This window comes from Nansenia antarctica (assembly GCF_963989245.1).
Source record: "Nansenia antarctica genome assembly, chromosome: 7".
NCBI classification, from domain to species: domain Eukaryota; kingdom Metazoa; phylum Chordata; class Actinopteri; order Argentiniformes; family Microstomatidae; genus Nansenia; species Nansenia antarctica.
The window spans coordinates 46,090,993-46,113,492 of NC_137677.1; the positions used below are offsets into that span (position 1 = coordinate 46,090,993).

General features: G+C 43.8%; 1 protein-coding gene across 1 annotated transcript in view; it reads left to right on the forward strand.

Annotated features, from left to right (window-relative positions):
• The window catches only part of erbb4b (erb-b2 receptor tyrosine kinase 4b), a gene marked incomplete at both ends in the record, with an annotated part of 209,701 nt that overhangs the window by 124,051 nt on the left and 63,150 nt on the right, over nucleotides 1-22,500 (forward strand). Inside the window, 2 exons of the mRNA XM_080535447.1 lie at nucleotides 3,041-3,227; nucleotides 19,811-19,942. Of these exons, the coding sequence (XP_080391573.1) occupies nucleotides 3,041-3,227; nucleotides 19,811-19,942 (319 nt within the window). The remainder of the gene's footprint in view (nucleotides 1-3,040; nucleotides 3,228-19,810; nucleotides 19,943-22,500) is intronic.

Genomic DNA, 22,500 nt, shown 5'->3' on the forward strand with positions numbered 1-22,500 from the left:
AGCACCGAGGTGATTTAGATCAGTAATGCATTTGTTTTGAATTCACCTGTATTCACACTAAGTATTCACCATCATCTTATTCCATCATCTTATTCCATCATCTTATTCCTCCCACCACATTCATGGCATACTTTATGATAACATTACGATCTTCAACACAGGTTGTGTGAGTTCACTGGCCTGGGGTGGGTTATGTCCCCCCTCCTCTTCTATGGGTCAGGGTTAGGGGTTACTGTACAGGAGGCATCCTCTCCTAGTCTACAATCATGTGTTGGTCTCCCACTGTCCCACGGCCCCTCATGTGCTGTACTGTAAACCCCAGGATACATGTATACATCTTCAACAGACCACAGGATACATGTATACATCTTCAACAGACCCCAGGATACATGTATACATCTTCAACAGACCCCAGGATACATGTATACATCTTCAACAGACCCGAGGATACATGTATACATTTTCAACAGACCCCAGGATACATGTATACATTTTCAACAGACCCCAGGATACATGTAAACATCTTCAACAGACCCCAGGATACATGTATACATTTTCAACAGACCCCAGGATACATGTAAACATCTTCAACAGACCCCAGGATACATGTATACATCTTCAACAGACCCCAGGATACATGTATACATCTTCAACAGACCCCAGGATACATGTATACATCTTCAACAGACCCCAGGATACATGTAAACATCTTCAACAGACCCCAGGATACATGTATACTTCTTCAACAGGGCGGGGAGATGGAGAGCTGCATGGTATCCTTGTTTGAAAAGATCCAGGTCACACATTATATTTAGTAGGTAATTTACCTGCATAATTGCTTTGTAGGTAAAAAGAGAACACTACATGGAAATTACTTTTGACTGCATAGAATGCGCAACTACAGTAGAGACTCTATACTCTAGACTCTAGTCTAGAGTGTTCAAACATTTGGTTTCGATGCTGTTACTACTACTGTATAAACTGTGTTATGAAATATGGAATGGCACAAACCAGAGAATTTTATTTTTAAGGAGCCACTTAAGAAAGAAGGTTTGAGCAGTGTGTGTGTTCTGCACAGTATATAGTATGGTTGCAATACACTGAAAAACACAGTCTCCTGATGCCCCTCTCTGCCCCTCTCACAGTGTGTGCTTTGACCAACACCTGGCTTGCATTAGTACGGAGGGGTTTGTTTAGTTGATCGGTACATAATCAAAATGGCCACACAGTGAGATTTTGGCATTTGCTTTGCATTGAGCCCGTAATCACGACAAGTAGTTTGCCTTTATTAATGCAGTTCATTATTGAGAAAACAATCCAGAAGGAAAAGAACTGTATAGCTGACACCCCCCGCCCCCCCGCCCCCCTCCCTCTGTGGTCTATCGATTTGGTGGCTCGAACATAACAAATTAGAGGGAGAGGAGGGAATTGACCAGGCCTGGTTAAAAAAATAAAAAAGTAGCCCAGGAAAGTGAACAAAGGCAACAAAAAAGGAGTCCCTGAATAAATAACATCAATTTAATCCTTTAATTGAAGTAGGCAAAGTACAATGTAGTACAATCTATTTCCCCCCCTTTATTCCTTTGTTTCTCCTTTTTTGATGCTGGCGGCAGGTCTTTGAGGTTGCTAGGTAACTGGGAAGAAGCTTCTTTTTTTTTTTTCGTTCCTGGTGGTGCGTGGCCTGCCAGTGAGTAAAGACTGTGGGGACAGACAGGGAGGGGAGAGGGGTCTGATGGAACTACGGTGCCCCTGGCAGGGTCACCGTTTACGGACCCTTGCTGGTCCCCACACAGCCTCAGCTGGAGCCCCAGAGTCATTAGGAGAGAGTGTATTCCAGGGACGGTGACCTCCAAGCCCACAGCAGGACGGAGTGAGTCATCCTGAGCCTACTGGTCAGTCACAACACACTCCTGTCTGACTGCACCACGCGGGCCCAGATATATGGAGCTTAGTCAAAGGCTCTCAGCACAGACGTACACACACACACACACACACACACACGTATGTATAAATGTATGCATGCACGCACACACTCTCACACACACACACATATATACACACACACAAGGATACTGGGTGGTAGAACGCACATATCTAGGAAAAGTCAAGAAAGGACGGTCCTGAAATGTGATCGAGTGCAAAGGTATACAAATGTTTTTACTCACTTGGTCAAATGACCCCATCCATGGCTGTTCTATTTAACCCTCACTTCCCATGCCAATGAACCTTCCGCACTCATCAGTCATGCTAGAAAATGATTTACCGGTACCTCAGCGCTCTACTATATCTCTCTGAATTGAAGATGATCCCATTCTAGCTGAGTAGGAACACCAGATTCTATGGCTACTTTTTCAAATAATGATTTTTAAAAAGTAGCCATAGAATCTGGTGTTCCTACTCAGCTAGTTTGTTAGCAGCTAAATGAGGGCTATCTCAGAAGCTCACCTCATAGCTCTGTGGGAAAGAGCTGCTGTCCATGCCCATTAAGGGCTTCTGGGCGATCATGACAGCGCCATGACTGCTCCTGCCACTTCTGGGCAAGGCCCTGTCTGACGACTATGGTGTCTGACAGCTGTCAGTGAACTGGGACCTGAGCAGTGGTGGCAGCAGCAGCAGCAGTCTCCTCAGGACTTATTTTAGGGCCTGTTGCTGTGATTATTGTCAGTCGTGGTGTGAGAGGGCCTGTCCTGCTGAATGAAGCTCTATCTGTCCTAATGACAAGCAGCCATGACGGGGACGACAGTCACTTTGATTCATACCAGCTCTGGATGCATGGGTGGGCTTGGCAAAGTCTCTGTGGTCATTAGCCCTGTAAATGACTGTTCAGTGTGAAGTGATGGCTGATGGCTGTCCTTCTGATTCACCCTGGGCTTTAATGCAAACTTGGAGCCAAGTTTTTAGCAAAGTGTTGACCCCTCCGGAAAGGATTTTCCTCATGCACGCATGACTGAGTGAATAGGTGAAAGTGACCTTAGGATGGGCTATTGCTAGTGTTTTTATCTGATGTATTTCTCTCTTGTCTTCCCCTCTGTGTGTCCAGTCTATCCGGGAGGTGACAGGCTATGTGTTGGTGGCGCTGAACCAGTTTGACGACCTGCCCCTGGAGAACCTGCGGATCATCCGAGGCACCAAGCTGTACGAGGACCGCTACGCCCTGGCTATCTTCCTCAACTACCGCCGAGACGGCAACTTTGGCCTTAAACAGCTACAACTGAAAAACCTCACAGGTATGGCTTGAGATCATTATCTTTTCTGTGGGTCTTCACGCTGTCTACTGCATACTGTGTCTTTCTTTACCTCGGTCCCACACTTTCGCTATATATCAGCTTTCCCTCCAATAGTTTGTGATTTTCATACTAAGTTGAAAGATGCACTAATTGGTCTATGCCCAAAGGGATTGTAGGACTTCCTCTCTGTTTGTTTCAAACCAACCCATCTAACTATTTTGTCCTACACAGAGTTTATAGAGGTTGACTGCAAATACTGTAGCAATGTTGGAAATCTGTTATGATTTGATTGTGAGGCACATGGCCATGTGCATGTATTTATGAAACTTCCCAGAATCAATTCAAATATGTTCTGAGCGCCACTCCTGTGAAACGCTGCCATTTTATGACTCAGTATGAAGTCTTTGTGATGAAATGAGTGTGAGTCATACTGTATGATAGGAATAGGCTAATGACCCAGGGCTTTGAGGCACTTTCCTCTGATGTTAGCCCCGTTAGCGTTCATACAGGCCACATGTGCATGGAAAAAGACGGAGCAAGAAGCGGCCTGCGTTAAACCTCATGAACACAGACATAGACCGTAGATGTTGCCGTGCATACTGTACAACAGTGCGGTGGCCCTTGCCCTTTTAGAGGTATCATTACCTCAAGATTAAACTGAGCTGTAGCTGTTTAAGAAGCTATGAAACCAATGTTGTCCTAGTAGCTGTCTCCTTCATGTGAACTGTTTCAGGGAGTCATGTCGTAGGTATGATCTAATACCATACTGTAGAGGTTGTTGTATGTAGCCAGACCTGGGGCATAGTCGTAAAAAAACAAGGAAATGAATAACAGGTGTTTGGCTAGACACCAACCCCTGCCAGGAGCCCTTTAGATAGTTATACTGTAATCCATGACAGGTTTGTTTTGGACAGTTAACCTATAGCCTTACATCACTCCCCCGTCAAGCAGTGAAGTCTTGCAGTACAGCAACTGTATGCTCAGTACCCTTTTTTCGAGTCAGTCATATTTGCTCAGAGAAAGAGAACAATTAAAGAGAAGAAAGAAAGAAAGAAAGAGAGAAAGAAAGAAAGAAGAGCCAGTGAAGCGGGAGAAAGAGAGACAATGTGGGCAGAGAAGTACCACAAGAACACAGCATATGTGTTATGTAAGAGCACTCCCAGTGTAAGACTAGAAACCAATCACTGGGCTTTGTAGGGCACAAATAGAGCAGTGGGTTTCAGGCTCCCAGCTGCCTTTGTCAGAGGCTGTGAATAATTTAGACTCTCGCTTATTGTTCTACTTGCACAGTTCTTCCTCGAGAATCCAAGAAACACACAAGACACCCTCAACATCGAGAGATCAATCCTGAGAACTGTACTGCACTGCAGGCCTATGTATCGCCATGTTATATTGGAGAGTACCGTACTTATCTTTAGAAACACTGTATGTCCATGAGCAGTTCCATGTCACGTCAAGGAGTCCTGGTCTTTGTCATGCTGTTGGTCGGCACAGCTCCACTGAATAGGCAACACAGAGTGGTATTTGAACCGCCATCTATGTCCCCAAGCCATAACAAGAGGAGGAAGGGTTGTACTGCATCCTTTCTCTCTCTTTCCATCGTCTGTTCCAACAGCAAAGTGATATATGTTGTGTGGTCTCTCTCTAGTCTCTCTCTCTAGTCTCTCTCTCTCTCTCTCTCTCTCTCTCTCTCTCTCTCTCTCTCTCTCTCTCTCTCTCTCTCTCTCTCTCTCTCTCTCTCTTTCTCTCTCTCTCTCATCCCTAATTGTTCATTTGATTGGTCAACAGAGTCAGAGGCATCCCTAATGGATCCTTTGATTGGCCAACAGAATCATGTTATCCTGTTCATTCCTCTCATAATAGCTCTCTGGAGATGTGAAATGATCAATACGATCCATAAGAGACATATACAAGGATAAAGGTATTTAACCACACATGGGGTAATCTGGAGAAGGATAGAACGGGCCCCATTGGTGTTGAAGCCGACCTGACTCCCTTGGAGGTAGAAATTGCCCTGGATAAAATGAATTTGTAGGTGGTATATTGCGATATTGCTGTATTGATTTTCTAGTATGGTATATGTGTAGGAGACTGTGAATGAACCCTTGTGGTTGGTGACTCTCAGGCTGGCTCACTGGAGATCTCAGCCTCTCTGCTGCACCTTTCAATCAAGCTTAAGTTAGTCATCCTCATGCATATGAAACAGAACATTCTCCCTAAGATTTAACAGCAAAGTGATATGTGTTGTGTGGTCTCCCTTCTATGCATGGTACATACTCTCTCTCTCTCTCTCTCTCTCTCTCTCTCTCTCTCTCTCTCTCTCTCTCTCTCTCTCTCTCTCTCCCTCTCTCTCTCTCTCTCTCTCCCTCCCTCCTCTCATAAACCCCCAGTTCCTTAGCCTTCATTTTATACCCTCTGTGTGGCTAGATGTCCATCTAGAATGATCTACTAATCTACATGATCTGCAGTAATTATATCTTTCCCCAAGAGAAGAGGTTAAACATTGCCACTTCGCTTGACATTTGCAAAATGCAGCTATTTGTGTTTGATTTCAGACGTATTAAAGGTATTTTCCTGCATAGACAAACAGTTTTAGTTTTCTTGCTACCAGAACACAATTGGCCTCGGTGCATTCAGATGGTAATTACTGCCTGCTGGGTTTGCAAAATAATAACAGCCTCAATAAGGGACATAACACAGATGAGCGTGTCAATTTAACACATTTTCGATTCTCTTTTTTCTACTAGTTTGGCAATTTTCTATAGTTTTGCTCATCCATTTTGTACCGCTTGCTGCCATTACTCTGTCCAAAATGAAAGCATCAACTATCAGTTCCCATCTGCCAGACGTCCTTCTCTCCCCATGTACAAGCTTGCGCCCGACGCCAAAAATGGATCGACTTGCTCAAGGCCCATCTGCTCTCTCTGTTTCTTTCTGTCTCTCTCTTTATCTCTCTCTCTCTCTCTGCCTGATTAAGAACAATTAAATGATCAGCTCTTGATAGTATTTTTCTTTTTCAAAATAAGAAAACATCAGTGTACCCTATTAGCGCTTATTTCAATATTCACCTCATAGAGAAACACACACTCACACACATGCACACACACGCACACACACACACACACACACACACACACACACACACACACACACATACACACACACACACACACACTCCAACCGAGTCTCAAAATTAATAAGTTCTGGAGGATTGTTTCTGCTGAACTTATTAATTTGGAGACACACACGCACACACACACACACACACCTACACACACATATGCTTACACTGATCAGAACTCTGTTCTGCTCTTCAAAGCATTTGTTCAAGGGGAAAATCTCAATGATCATACATTAACTTCAACGAGCACTGTTCAGTGTATCGTGAAAGCATTCTGAAAATGGTGCACAGGAGGGATGGGACAAGGTGAACATAAAGGACAAGAGGAACCAGTCACTTCTCAATGAGACCAGGAGTAAATCAGAGTATTTGGACAAGTTGTCCCAGTCTGGCCCAGGCTGTCTAGCTACAGTAGGAACAGATCCCCATAGGAGAAACCCAAGATTGCTTGTGCCTGCTTCTCTCGCATTCTGTTCCCTTCTCTCTCGCCTGGCAGATTCCAGACCTCAGGTCGCTTCCAATTGTGTGTCTAATTGATTACTTCCCATGCAATTACTCCTGTGTCATACTTAATATTTCATCGCTTGAGGAGGACAGGAGGGATTTTTTTGTAGGACAGCATTCTTATTGTCACATTTGCATGCTCCTAATGTGGTTTAGGACAGCAGGTTAAGGCCGGCCAAGTGATGGTAAACACTGTTATTGTGTGCTTCAAAGTCCACAGCATGCCAGTAGTACATGTATGGTTCGTATGGCCTTAATTGGAATTTAAAAGCGTGGCATTGGTTGTTTTGGCGAGCAATGTATATTGCGATTTTCCAATATGAGAGATTGAAGGAGCCATGTTTTCAGTTTTTCAGACAGGCCTGTCTTAATTGAGTCTCTTGTAGGACAATCATCTGATGATGACTATCTGGTAACAATATGTGCTGCTGGGCTCCAACAGTTTGGTCTGCTCTGCTGTTTTATTTTGCTGACATTCCCTCTCATTAATGATCCTATGTGGGAATTGCATAAGCAGAAAATAGGAGAGTGTTATATAAAACACTAATGACCAACAACATAAATAATCTTAAATTGTAAGCCCCAGGTGGAGCTGACCCTCATGCCCTCACAAAAAAAGGAAAACACAGAAATTCAGGCTGATTAAAAATAAATCTCTTTCCACCTGTGTCTAAATGCTTTGAATGAATTTCGCAATTTAGCATAGAGTCTGATGTAAACTCCCAAGTGGGCAACCAGACTTCCTTTTGCTGGAATTATTACCCTGATATCACTGAAATAACTGTCGCACACATTTTGTCCACCTTTCGACGATAGCATTTCTCTTTTAAATTGTCTTCACCGTGAGACAAGCCATTGAAAATGGTTTGCTACCCTGAGAATAACAGTATACACAAAATGAGCCATATTAAACCATGTAGCATTTCCCTTTGTCTTTTATAAAAGAAAGAGATGGGAAGAAAAACAAAGCCTTGGGAAACACAAGTTGGAAAGTGAAAGAATCCCTTTTCCCGGCGCTTCTTTATTTAACAGCAAACTTTTGCTAGCATTTGGAGGAGGAAAAGTGTGGTAATTACACAGACATCAAATGAAGCGGATTGTGCTAATGCTAATACCCGCTCGCCAGCCAGGGCCCCATGGAGAAGCCAGGCCCATTAATAATGGAACTGGTGTCATCATTAAGAAACTGAATGATTAAAACATATCTCTCAGCTTCAAACGGCACTTTGCTCAAGCTGAAAAAAAACTTGATATAGTCCCATTGTAGATATGCCATATATGTAGGGGACATGGAACTCTGGCAAACGGTACCAGAGTATCCAGACCCGGACCAACAGGTTCCGGCGGGATAGGTTCTACCCGCACGCCATAAGACTGCCAACTGCCACTACTTCAGTCCCCCCCCCCCCCCCCCCCCCATCAGCACTACCTGTGCACACCTGCATCAGTGATATTCTCCATTTACAGTACATTGCATATTTGAATAAACTTGACTTGACTTGTCATGACTTGATTTGATTTGATACAGTATGAATATCCCTTTTACAAGGTAATGATCTATAATAAAAAATGGTCACTTCTTTCTTGCTTGCTTTCCTAACATAGTGGAATAAAAACTACGAGAGTGGAATAAAATAACTAAATGCTGTTGTGATGTTTCCTGCTGCCCACAAAGCAATGGAGAGCTGTCTCCGTGAAAGACGACTGATCTTTGACATGATAAATGTTTGGGCGGGGAGGGGGGGGACTACGACACGGTTTCTGGTGCCTCTTTATTTCAGTTTGAGAATAATTGTCAAGTCGTTTTTGTCTGTGGTTGTCATTTAGATTAGTTTGATCAAAATTGTGAAAAGGTTGAGAGGGTGACATTAATGAATGAATGAATGAATGAATGAATGAATGAATGAATGAATGAATGGTCTTTATTGTCATTGCTATAGTACAGGTACCAAACAACGAAATTTGGGAGGGGTGGCTCCCCTGGTGCTAGGAAAGAAAAAGAAAAAGAAAAAAAAAAGGGAAAGGAGCTGGTTTACATAAATAAAGGCTATGTACACTATCCACTATACTATACTGTACAGATAAAACACTGTGCTGTACTCTATGCTATGCTATACCTATTCTAACATGTCCTATTTCTCTGCAACCTTATGTACCCTAGGGTTGTCATATTGCACATAGTGTTATTGCACATTCATTGCCTTGTCATAACTTGCATGCATCCACATTTAGTATGGTTTTGATCCTTACTGAAAGTACAAATGCAAATACTCCCATTGCTGATGTGTTTGCTACCCTCAATTATTCTAGACATGTTACCAAATGGCACTTCACAGACATAACACCAAGCCACTTCACTGCCATGCAGTCGCCCCTGGTAACCCCCTCCCAGACGTACAGGCTGTAGCTACCGTGGAACATGTGTCTCCATTAGTCCTAACTGGCTGTTAATGAAGTCAGGAGACACCTCCCCAGAGAGTCTTCATCACCACTAGGTTGGGGGTGGGGGGTGGTATGGGGGTCAGGGGGGATGTCGACTATAGGCTGAGCAACCGTGTTGCTAGGTCCTCCACTACCAGTCTCCACTCTGTGCAAGCGGACACTTTCAGCGGTGGATGAGCCTCCAGAAACCAGACCTTTGACTCATTAAAAGTTAATGTGAGCATGCACGGAATTTGAATGTCAATTAATAATCCAAACAGAGTGTTCCCTTCCTGCCCCTATATGGCTATATCCACCTCCTTCCGGCTAGGTTTTTGTCAGCTCTTAAACAGGCTGGATCCTGCTGCTCTCGTCCTGGATGACTATGGACAACAGACACACCTGACAAAGGGAATCAGTGTCAATACAGAAGATAACCGAACAGATGCTTTTTTTGAACAACGTCCCTGTTTGTCTGGTGAAGCGCCGTCAAACATTTCAATATGTGGAAGTCACTGAGCGGCTTTATAAAATAGCCTAATATTTTGCATTTGACATGAGGTTTTAGATCCACAGAATCCCCTAGAAACAGAACTTCTCCCCAATGTCTTATGGCCAGCCTGTGCTTACCCTCTCATCAGGGCAGTATTCACAGCGTACACACACATCAATGAATATTGGCCTACCCATCTAGCTTTACCCACCTTTAATGAAAATGATCAGATTTTGACGTCAACATTTTCTCCGGTGTCCATCCATTGGATACGTATGTGCATACATAAGAAAAGGTTGAGGCTGGGAGCTCTCCTTCTCCCACGGTGTGGTGATGCCTGCTCAGCTCTAATGTGGACGCATGTTATCCTATGAGCACAGGGAAACGTTAATGAAACACTTTAAGAGGGTTAAGCCAATTATTTATCTTCCCGCCAATCACAGGGCTCTCATTTCTGAAAATGTCAGTGCTGGTGGAGAGGGGCAAAGTGGGCATCTGATAGAATAATTAAGTTTGCCTGGCCAGAGAAGAGATGGATGTCAGAGTGGGGAGAGACACAAAGGGCTCTTGGTCCTACAGGGAAAGGCACTTTGTGTGATGAGAACCTTACTCATATCCATGTATGAAAGGCCTTTTTGTGTACTTTCTTAGAGTTTGGGTGTAAGAGCATGTGTGCATTCATGCGTGATAGCATGTGTCCATGTGTGTGTGTGTGTGTGTGTGTGTGTGTGTGTGTGTGTGCGTGCGCGCGCGTGCGTGCACGTGTATGGGTGCACCTCAGCAAGCCATCTCTGATATTGACGTTTTGACAAACAGTCAGATCTTTGTCAGGGCTTTGTATGTCCAGTTTAATGTTTGCACTGTGTATAACATGACTAGCAAATACATGAGTGACAGCAATGCATTTGTGTGCTGTATCAGAGCAGAGCTGTTTAACATACATCAAACCGTACTGGCAGGTGTTTGGTCCATTGCCAGAGCCTGAGTATGGGCCTTCTCATTGTATTACCACTGACACAGCACACCAGTATCTGGGATTCTCAGGACCAACCAAGCAGACTGCTCTCTTTGTAAATTAACTGGCACATTGTGGTCCTATGGGCAACACCACTTCTCTCCCATCACAGCTTAATAATTAATGCACTTATTTTTTGCGCGCTGGGCCTGGGCCTTAAAGAAGTGGAGCAGGCAGCATCAGGGGCAGCCGTGGGTAATGGGACATGAAAGGCCCATGCTGTTCTGCTGTGCCCCTGCGGAGCAGCAGAGCTCATCCAGGTGAATGTTACGGCACGCATGAATTCATGAGCTAAATATACAGACCGTGGCCTCACCACCACCCCTCCCGCCCCTTTGTTTGTGCAGGAGAGAGCCACAGAGATCTGTCTCCCGACCCCCCCGCTGCTCGGTTTCTTCAGTCCTCTCCAGTTTGCCCAGCGACCCGCCCCTGTGCCTAATCCCCGTGCTTCTCCGAGGCTCTGATGATGTCATATTCATATTCATACGCTAATCATGTCCCGCTCCATCCTGAGTCATTCATGCAGGTGAGCCCAGGGTGAGCTGTCAATGAGCTGCCCTGCCGGTGGTTCCAAATAGAACAGGGTCTCTGTGACGTGCGGTGCCTGCAGCCTGCAGCCTGGCCTCTGTGGCCTGGGCCCCGCAGTGCTGATCCTGGGTTTATTGGTATGCTGGTGCAGCCTGCTCTCGTTTAGCTCTGTTTTGTGTCTCGGTGTTGGTTCCAGAGAGCGCTGCTCATTCCAATGCCGCTGGGACCTGATCAGACATCAGCGATGATAAGCAAAGTGGCCCTCAGCTGCTGTAGGAGGCGTACCGTAGTAATCTCTCTCTCTCGCTCTCATTTGTGTGTTTACACTTGTGTCCAGGCTTCTTTTTAAGCTCATGGGTATTCTGTATCCCCACCTGTGCTGTTCATGGTCAACAGTTTTTTGGCACTCTCGGTGGCACACACACCGACTTCCTCGCCATAATGCAACAAAAGGTAACAGTGACAGTTCTACCATGTCTTACCTATTGTGTGGTTTCATTTCCCCTCATTCATTTCATTTACTCTCTCTCTCCCATCCTCTATTTTAGCCATAAGGCAGAGATTATGCAAGCTTTATCATGGCTTAAGTTGGAAATGAGTGAAGAAGCATTCCCCCCTTTTGTTCCCCACCCGCCTCAATTTAAGCAGATGCTGCTCTGGATAATTCCGTAATCCTTTAATCCTGGCCATTTTTCATAAAGATTCATTGGAAACAATTGCGTGAGGGATGGGTGAAATTTAATCAGACGGCTTTAAACACAATTACCTCCATGGGGGAGAGGCGGCGTGGAGGAAAGGGTTGTGGCCGCCACCCCTGTGCTGTCTGCAGCTCCAGCGGCATGCACCTCGGTTACAGAAAACAATATTACTGCCCAAGACGCCAAGGATAGTTAGGGCAGAAGAAACACAATAACACACAAACAACAATACTCAAACAAAGTCTGCCTGTAACCACACAGCCCTGCCAGTAGGACAGTAAAGATGACGGCGGGGTGTTTGGGGTGTAGGATCTATAGATAGAGTATGTGAATTGTCTCTTGGAATTAGCGCTATTAGACTTCAATTTAGTTTAGATTTAGATTTTTTTATCGGTGTCAACCTCGCACAGATTTGAAGGACATTCATGTATTTGTGGCTGCAGCCTTTTATTTATTGCAAATGTCAAGTTTTGTTCCGGGTCAAGTTCTTTTTTCCATCCAAACTGTCTCTCCTGAGCAAAAATCAGTCGTTGTATGTCAGAAAATGGCATTGCTGGCTTGGACATGGACAACATTTAAAAAATATCCTCTATCTGTTTGCATTCAGGTTATTTTGGCACAATACATGCCCCTGTAAATAAAAGAGAATATTATTATTAATGATCAAATACTGTTTTTACATGATACTATGGCTGCTGTGGTCCTTCAGGCATGAATGTCAGTGGCTGCACGTTGAATAGAACGTTTCTGCATCACCTCATCCTCACACACAAACACACACACACACACACACACACACACACTCACTCACACACACACACACACACACACACACACACACACACACACACACACACACACACACAACCCTCATCCACAACCCGTTACCGCCTGAGCCCAGTGCAATCAGGGCAGACGCCCTTCTTCTCTCTTCTCTATCCAGTGAACCTCTCGTAAAGCGGTTTTATGTAGCTGAGTTAATGCAGTTGCTCTTTCAGGTCAGTAGTTAAATATATAAACGTACAATCTACATTTGAATGGGCACTAGTTGTATTTCCTTCTGAGAGTGTTAACAACATTAAAATAGCACCCCTTTCCTGTACATTTATGCAGGGTGTTCTTTCGACTGACCTTGTCTAAGACACTTAGACAGTATAACTGGGGTGATGAGGTAATTTAACCACTTACCAAGGTTCCGCTTCAAACCAGAGGTGATTGATAACTGCGCTACTACTCCTGATAAATGTTCCATTGTTTCCATTGGGATCCTCTTGTTTGTGATGTGCACTGAATGTGAAGTACCGTATATAAATAATAATAACAACAACAACAATAATATGAATAATAATAACAATAATAATAACAACAACAACAACAACAATAATAATAATAATAATAATAATAATAATAATAATAAAATAATTGCCATGCAATCAACTTGTCAGTCAATTGTTGGAATTTGGTATTTGAATTTGGTATTTGAACTGACGACCTTGAGATCTGTAGATGCCGGCACTACCTCCTGAGCCACTGCCGCTCCCTGATATATACATGTTTCACCACCAATGTATTATTCGCTTGCGAATTAACAGTTTGATGCATTGTTTTCCTGGATTGCTTTTAAACCTGCACATATTCAAGAAGAGGTCCTACAAAACAGCTCAGTGTGCAACCAATCGCCTCCCTGCTGCTGAATAGGACACTCCCTCATACAGAACCCCTGGAACCAACAGTAACCTGCACAGCGTGAGAGACATCATGATCCCCTAGACCCGCCAGTCCATTTGACTGAGACATAAAGCTGAGCTCTAGTATACAAGGTGAGGTGTGTGTGAGTTGAGCTGGCATGCCTGGCATGTTTGAGCTGGGAATCATGCCCATGGTTCATGGACCAGCCAGCTGTCTGGAGTGGACAGGGCACCACCTCCGCTAAGTGCCATGGAAACTCACCCTGCAGCAGGTGTCAGGCCCCCAGGGCACCAAGGGGAAGTGTTTGTGGTTGAACTGTGCTCAGGCAGCCAATGAGCTGCTCATGTTGGGCTTACTACAGTCACATGACAGCACTCAGACTATGTTCTACGAATACGATACTTAGAGTATAGACAGAATCACCTGGGCCCAGTCGCTCAAAACGTTTAATGTGGATCAGAATGATCCAGATTATTTTTTGCTATCCAGGGTCAGATCGAGCTGGCTGATCTCCCCTATTACGACTCAAAATCAACCAGATAGATCTGATCCTGGATAGCAAAAACCGAATCAGGTTCATTCTGATCCAGATTAAAAGTTTTGGAATGACTGGGCCCTGAAGATCAGTAACAAATGGCTCTTCTTTAAAGGAGTTTGTTTATATGCAAAACGAGTGTCAGATGGGACACTATATTTTAGAACATGCTTTTTCTGGACCAAAACAGCATACGGAAATGAACTATTTATTTCAGGGGATCTCATTCTCTTATCACTACTGATAGTCATTACAACATAGTCATTACAACCATTAGAAAGCTTCAGGGTTACATACTGGACCTTTAGGGACTAGGATAAATAATGCAGATAATAGATAACAGTATTATATATATAGATATTTTCTAAGCATGATGATATGTGGTCGCATTTGGTTCCAGTATTTGTGTTTTCTGTTCTTGGCACAGCTATGCTTCTGTGGTATGTTTCTCTCTTTGTTTGTTGAAGTTTACTCAGCCCCGATTTTTCAGTCAGACATCATCTCCTTGGCAACGGGGCCCAGAAGGCTGGATGGAAGGTTTTGTGCCTGAGGATGATGGATGGCAGAAGAGATCACCTATTTGTACAGGAGAGCCTGAGATTTGCTCTTATGTGGGCACACTCATGACTCATAGAGCCAGTCGTGCCAGGACACATGCACTTAGGTTAGTTATTCTTCTCTGCAAATGGTAGTACTGAAATGTACTAGGACTAGGAATAGGATATTTGCACTTAGGATGCAATATAATGTTTCCATTGTGCTACCCTTATATTAAAACAATTACCTACTCTACCACAATGTTCTGCATTAAACCTCTGGAGACAGATGTTTCAAAAGAGACCTTACCATTGGAGTGTTCAGTCTGGATTCTCTCTTCTGTCTTAGGCCATAACAGCCCTTCTATAAGCATGTTTTTGAGAGTGTGTTGCATTGTTTGGTGTACTGTGTTGTGCGCAGCAGGGTTCCTGTTGTTGTCTTGTATAGCCTAATTAATATATATTTTTAAGGTGTGTCCTTCTGCAGTTCTTACTACTCCATGACAAAACTGCTGATTGTTAATTAGCGCTCTGGGCAAACTCAGGAAGATAAAGACGTGATTCAACTTACAAAATGTATGTGTGCGTGCGATTCTGTGAGTGCGTTTGTGACTCTGTGAACAGTTAGACAAAAAATATGTTTGCCCAGTGAAAGGCACATCCAGCTCCATTGTTTGTAATGCTTTAGGTCAAACTCAAAACTGGGCCTCGTTAGAGTCTATAACTGGGGCTTAGAGTTGATCAGGTAATGCGTTTAGGAAAAACCCCTGGCTCAAGTACTGTAGGTCATACATAGGCTGCTAGCCATCAGCACCCCCGTCATTTACAAATAGTACTGGCAGTAATGTACTGTACTTCTCTGGGCTGCTTAACTGAACTGGTGTCAGGGAGCAGTGATATATCCCCCTGAGCTGCAGCACTAAACTGGAGTCAGCTCCTTACAGTAAGTCCTGCTCAGTGGGCTGCGCCAAAGTATGCGTTAAATCCCGCATGGTCTTGTCAAAGCCCTCTGAGGAGGAACAACCAGCCATGCAAGGCAATGCTATTTCAGTTCTCTCTCAAATCAGCAGGTTGTCTGCTCAGCCGTGTGTGTGTGTGTGCGTGTGTGTGTGTGTGTGTGTGTATTCTATAGCTTGATAAACAACACACATTGATGAACAGACACACACACACACACACACACACATACACGCACGCACACACACACACGCACACGCACAGTAAAGTAAAGATCCATCAGTTCCTAAATGACCCCACTGTTAGCATGTATGAAGAGAAGCTGTATCATTATGTTATCTTTATTATGTATTTGTTTAACAACGTAACTACATCATTTAATTCATTCTCAGCAGGCCATTAAAGCTCTTTTTTCCCCAGCAGTCAAACAGTATGAGCCAAGGTTTGATATCTGCCTCCCAGACTTAATACAATTCATCCCCGCTTTGCAATTAAAAAACTGAAGGAGCATTTACCCTTGAAATAAATTGGCTGCATACATTTGTTCTGCTTTCCTAAATTTCTTATTATTTTCCTCCTATGGTCTGCTTGGTAAGAGGCAGCAGAGATGTTTTGCCCCACTCTAGTTTAAAGACGTGTGAGAGGCTCGGGGGACCAGGCGTAGCTGGGACTCGGAGCTCTCTGAATGGGCTAATTAAGATCCCATTCTCAACCAACTAAACAATCAACACAGGCCTCCGCCACCCTGCGAGCAGCCGCTCTGCTAACCAAGCATACGCTACAGTACAATTAGAGGAAGCACTACCTTCATTTACATGTATTATGCATGTGCATTTGTCTTATGTAACAGAGAATGTAATATAGCCTTCATCTTCCCAATTAACTGTTGCGAGGAAAACACAAACTACAGTAGAAGAAACCGTTTTTCCTCATTTTGTATCTCATGAAGTAGTGATCTGCTGTTAAAATCTCTTCGAAGATTGCAATTACTCATCAAGCTTTGTATAAAGGCGACCTACTAAATGTCAAATATGGAAATGTAAAAATTCACAGGACATGAGAGGTACCATTATGCAGGCTGAGTGGTCCTCTGTGGCTCAGTTGGGAGACGCTAACAATGTTTAGGTCTTGGCTTCGATTCTCGATGAGACCATATACAGTATGTATCAATCCGCCGCACAGGTGTTCTATTAAACGACCGTTAATTAGACTACATTAACGGTCGTTATCTATCCGATTATCTATCAGTGTGTTGGTTTCAAACAAAGATGGATATATTTCCAAATATAACATTTGAGATAAATGATGAATGGTCATCAGAAGAGGACGAAGGGAAGGGCCTTACCGCTTAGCCGTTCTTGGAATCTAATGCAGGACCCAGAATTCATATCAGCTAATAGTGTTTTCAAAGGTGCAAAGAGGCAGGGACACACACATCTTACACTAACCACAGCCTGAGAGCCACTGCCGTACAGAAACTGTCCAATGCGGGACTTGAGGCAAGGGACATCATGGCAGTGAGCGGGCATAGGTGAGATTACGATCTGAATGAGATGATTTATATAATGAATGAGTAGCGGAACATAAACACCTAAACAAAAAACGTATGTGTTTTGCAGGTCTGAAAGCTCGCTAAAAATGTACTGGAGACCATCCACCGAGAACAGGAAACGATGGAGCAATGTACTATCTGATGTCAACTTGTCTGAATCGCATACACACATGCCACCAGCGACTGTCAACCGAGTCATATTTCACCGGTTGTACAATAAATGGAAACGTACAGATAAATGTACACGATACAAAGTAGCTAGCCTGCGGATGTTTGTGTTCAGGTTACTAGGCAACAGTCCAGTTGAAGTTCAGTTGGGGAACAATTTTTTGTTGGAGGAGCCAAAATAAATGATTCAATAAACAAACTAATCATAATCTGTTGTCGCTTATTACTGTTAACTAATAAATGGCACTGTAGAACTGTTGTATAAAAGCAACATCACACTGATTGTCTTCGGTACTCGGCCTGTGGCCTCGTACCTACTACTGAATCACAGCCGTGCTGATATTCAGTATAACAGCACTCCCTCTCGTGTGATATTGCTTAAATATTATATTAAATGGTATTGTATGGTATGCTCTTCAGTATTGTTGCCATAAGTATTTCTGCCTGCGTCTCATAGTGGACACTGCCCATCTGTGACCAAACCAGAGAGATGAACTCCAGTTAGAGCATCACGTGATGACTGCTGTAGTCCTCTTTGTGGTCATTTAGGGACATTGGAGCTGTGAGTGTTGACTGCTTCTTCAAGCTTTTGTAACCCTAATTTCTCTGAGGGCCTCTGTGAACAGCAGCACAGATGGTGGTAGTGTTCTTTGTTTTATCAGGCCTTTTACATTCTGGTTGTGTTGTAATGGGCCACGTACCCTCCCTCCCCCCCCCCCCCCCCCCCCCTCTCTCTCTCTCTCTCTCTCTCTCTCTCTCTCTCTCTCTCTCTCTCTCTCTCTCTCTCTCTCTCTCTCTCTCTCTCTCTCTCGCACTCGTTCTGTCTCTCTCTCTATGATAATACTGCTTACTTAAACTTCTCTAACGTACTGTTGGCCCCATGTGCACCACATGTTTACTGCATAAACCATGAACTCATTGAACATTGAAGGGTCAGCCATGCTTAAAGACGCCAGTCAACCATGATCTACAGCAGCGAAGCATCCCGGGCCTCCTCTGGTCCAGAAAAAAACACATTTGGGTCGGGAGCTTTTTTGTCTGTTTTGTTTTTGTGGTTCCATTTGTTCCTATGTTTGTCCCCTGCCCCACTTTGTCACGCGCTCCTCGGCCAGCAGCACACATACCCTAGCGGAACGCCCTCTCATAGCGTCTGTGAGAATTAATTCCTATGATGAGCGATAGGTCCGTGTCGCCTACGGAGAGAGGCAGAAAACCTAATAACACCACCTCCGATCATCTGTGGAGTACAATTTTAATCAGGCCTGTGTGGGACTGTTATGAATATGCCTCATATGTTTAATCTCTGTATTGCTAATCTGCTTGTGGAGAGATAGAGAACCTCAGGTCTTGTAAATAATGCAAATCCGCGACAAGCTGGCTTTGTTGGGATTACCTCTGATGAGGAATTCTGAGAACTCCACCATCATCACAATCAGGACCGCCGTCTGTGTCCAATAAGAGGCCTCACACGGCATTGTGAGTGAGGAGGTTGGATCACCCCCCCCCTTCACAATCCTATGATCAGAGATGGCTGGTACGATGAGTATTAGGATGATCTGTCATCTCATGTCCTCCCTGATGAAATATGAAATGACTAAATTGTTACTGTCGTCGTCTCCCGCCGGGGGGTTTAAAGTCAGGATGGATTTTGTATCAGGGGGGGAAACAGAATTGTGTCTGTTATTTATGTCTGGTGTGGGTAGCCGTTCTGAAGAGAGAGAGAAAAAAAAAAGAACGGAAAAACCAAACTAGATTATGGTTAATAATAACAGCAATAAGACATGGCTTGGTCTGGCCTCCTTGTATGGCCATCAGTCATGTCTGTCGGAAGATGAGGCTGTGCCCTGGGTCAAGCTAAAATGTCCTCTTGGGAATACTGTATAGATGTGCTCTGTGTGTATGTATGTGTGTGTGTGTGTGTGTGTGTATGTGTGTGTGTGCGTGTGTGTGCATGCGTGTGTGTGTGTGTGTGTGTGTGTGTGCGCGTGTGCACGTGTGCATGTATGTATGTGTATGTGTGTGTGTGTGTGCGTGTGTGTGTGCGTATGTACGTGCGTGCATGGGCGAGCGGACGTGCGTGTGTGCGCGTTTGTGTGTGTGTCTGTGTGTGTCTGTGTGTGTGTGTGTGTGTGTATGTGTGTGTATGCATGTGTGAGCATGCGTGTGTGTGTGTGTGTGTGTGTGTGCGTATGTACGTGCGTGCATGGGCGAGCGGACGTGCGTGAGTGCGCGTTTGTGTGTGTGTCTGTGTGTGTTTGTCTGTGTGTGTGTGTGTGTATGTGTGTGTGTGTGTGTGTGTGTGTGTGTGTGTGTGTGTGTCTGTGACGGCTCCTGATGGTTTGTTTGTGTTCTGTCTCATCCCACAGAGATCCTCCATGGCGGTGTATATGTGGACCAGAACAAGTTCCTGTGCCATGCTGATACCATCCACTGGCAAGACATCGTCAAGAACCCCGGCGTGAGCCCTGTGGTCGTGCCCACCAATAGCAGTGTCACATGTGAGTAACCCACCAATCACAATGAAGGTCTGAAAGATAGTGTAGAAACATGTATTCACTAAGACCAATTGGCACTGCTATACTGAGATGCTATGTTTGTTTTTGTTTGTGTACTGCATGGCTCCCAGAACAGAGAGGAGGGATCAACCATATTGAATTTGAAAGCAGATGGAGAGAGAATGCATTAAGCAGAGTAATAACATCTCAACATGTTCCTTCTAAGAAACCAACATCTACTGTAATGTGATGTCAACAAATATCCATCTAGAACTAATGCCTCTTCTAATCAACGAGAAGAATACTGTCAAGAATAATTATCGGGGATTTATTATTTCAAAAGCAGAGCATCAGGCCTAATCTTTGACAGAGGCAGTGGGGTACTGTAATACTGTAATACTAGGGGACTCTCAATGCCTTGAGTTATTGCTCTTGTGACCTGATTTTTCCTCTCTTTATAACCATTGCTCTATATATGTGACGGCAGCTGGTGAAAGGGGGAAAAAGTCTGAAACCAATCTAAATATTCCGATTTTTATTCGGAAAAATACATTTCAAAGTTGTTGAAAATCAATGAAACACTTGCTAGTCAAGCCAAAATATTGCAATGCAATGGATTCAGTGAGTAATCCCCAATACCACTAGTTAACTATAACACTACTTTACATTGTTAGCAGGCTCACAAAACAAGCTGTGTGCAATAGTTTGGCTTGACTAGCGAGTGTGCCATTGATTTTCAGCAACATTGAAATGTATTTAAATTTTTCTGAATAAATGTCTGAACATTCGGTCGGTTGTCGACTTGTTGCCAGCTGCTGTCACATTATGTTATTGTGTTTTATTTAGCGTTGATGCCTGTTATTGGTATTCTATGTTGATGGTCCAGTAGACCTGTGGTTTGGGATAGTGTTGTGTTCTCTATGTAGATACAGTATGTCATTAATTACTACAGAGGAACTGTAAGTGTTATAAATAGAACAAACGATCCACTCTAAGTGTCTGTGTCTTACCTTGCAGTTGTTTGATGCTACAAACACAAACACAGACTCACGGCATTGATGATATGCCAGCAGGATCCATGTCAACTATTGCTTTCTGCCCATCCACTCTGAATCAATACTTTGGATCTACTGACTCCCGCATAAACACATTGCCAAAGATCAAGAGCCTTGAAACCTGTAATCCAGCCCTAAGAACATAATCTCCTCCTTTCTCAGGGCACCTGAGTTTTTGTTTAGTTTTTTTGGGGGCTGTATTATTGGCTCCACGGAGGAAGAAAGACATTTGGAATCCGCTTCCGATCAATTAATGTATGAGCCTCTACGTCTTGCAGCCCATTACATGGAGAGTTAGACGTTTGTTTCTGACATTTTAACCTTCAGGGCTGCTTTAAAGAAGTAGTAAAACATTATGATGTGTAGGAATAACGTGGTCGTTTTACTCAAGGTCAGTGGGGGGATTAGAAATGACATAGTAAGAGCTTGGACATTAAAAGCCTGGTGATGACATCTTGGCCTGGCTTCCATGGTTCTGTTCATAGCCCTGGGGTGTGTGTGTGTGTGTGTGTGTGTGGTGGGGGGGTGGCTCAGGTACTGTAGAAATGTGACTGACAGTCATCCCCTGAAACTCACCTTCCTCGACTGGCTGAGAGACAGTATTTTACTTTTCATAACTTCCTACTATTAGCTACTATTAGCTTAACTATCAAAGCAGTTGTTAATGGAAGTCAAGAGGTTGGGAGAGTGGGAGGAAGGAAGAGAGGGAAAGGTAGTAGAAGGCAGGACATGGAGAGGTATGTCAGAGAGAGGGAGAGTGTCAGCCTTAAATGTAATTGCTCTTAAGTGAAGTGGAACAGGGACAGAGGATAGCACTCATCCAGGCACTGTGTGCAATTATCAACAGCCCAGCTTAACAGTCAATTAAGCTTTCCAAAAACACACCGCTAATACAATTGAGCAGCTATTGCTCACAATTTATGCTACAGCATTCAGTGTAGAAACCGCATGGTGTTAGCCACTTTGGTGCATCAAGGAAATAAAATCATGCTGTGACATGCTGTTGCAGATAGATACACTCTCTGAACATTTGTGACACAATCTGATGTAAATGGACACCTCTCGGATATGAGAAAGACGTCAAATTCGTCTTGAAAGTTTTTTTTTCTTTTTTTCAGATTTTCGTTTTCTTAGCTAACATTCAACTCGAAGATGTGAAGTACCCACTCGTTATTTTTCCGAACAGTTTTACGTTCATTAAATAAGTGTAATCTATAACACAATGACTTCGTTTCTTGTTGTTTGATGGGGATTCATTATCTTTGATGGGGATTTTCTGTGCTTAGTGATTTCAGGTGTAGCAACTTTCAAATACTCATGTCGTCTTCAATTTGTTTCCGATTTCAATGTATGATGCATCATTTGAAAGCTTACAATCTGTGGTTTAAGCACATGTAAAAAACAGACAAATGATTTTGCCTACAGGTAGCCCTTTTCATTGGCAGTTGTCACATTTTATACACCTGTATACCTTCTCATTCATTCAGGTGGTGTAATGTTTTCTTG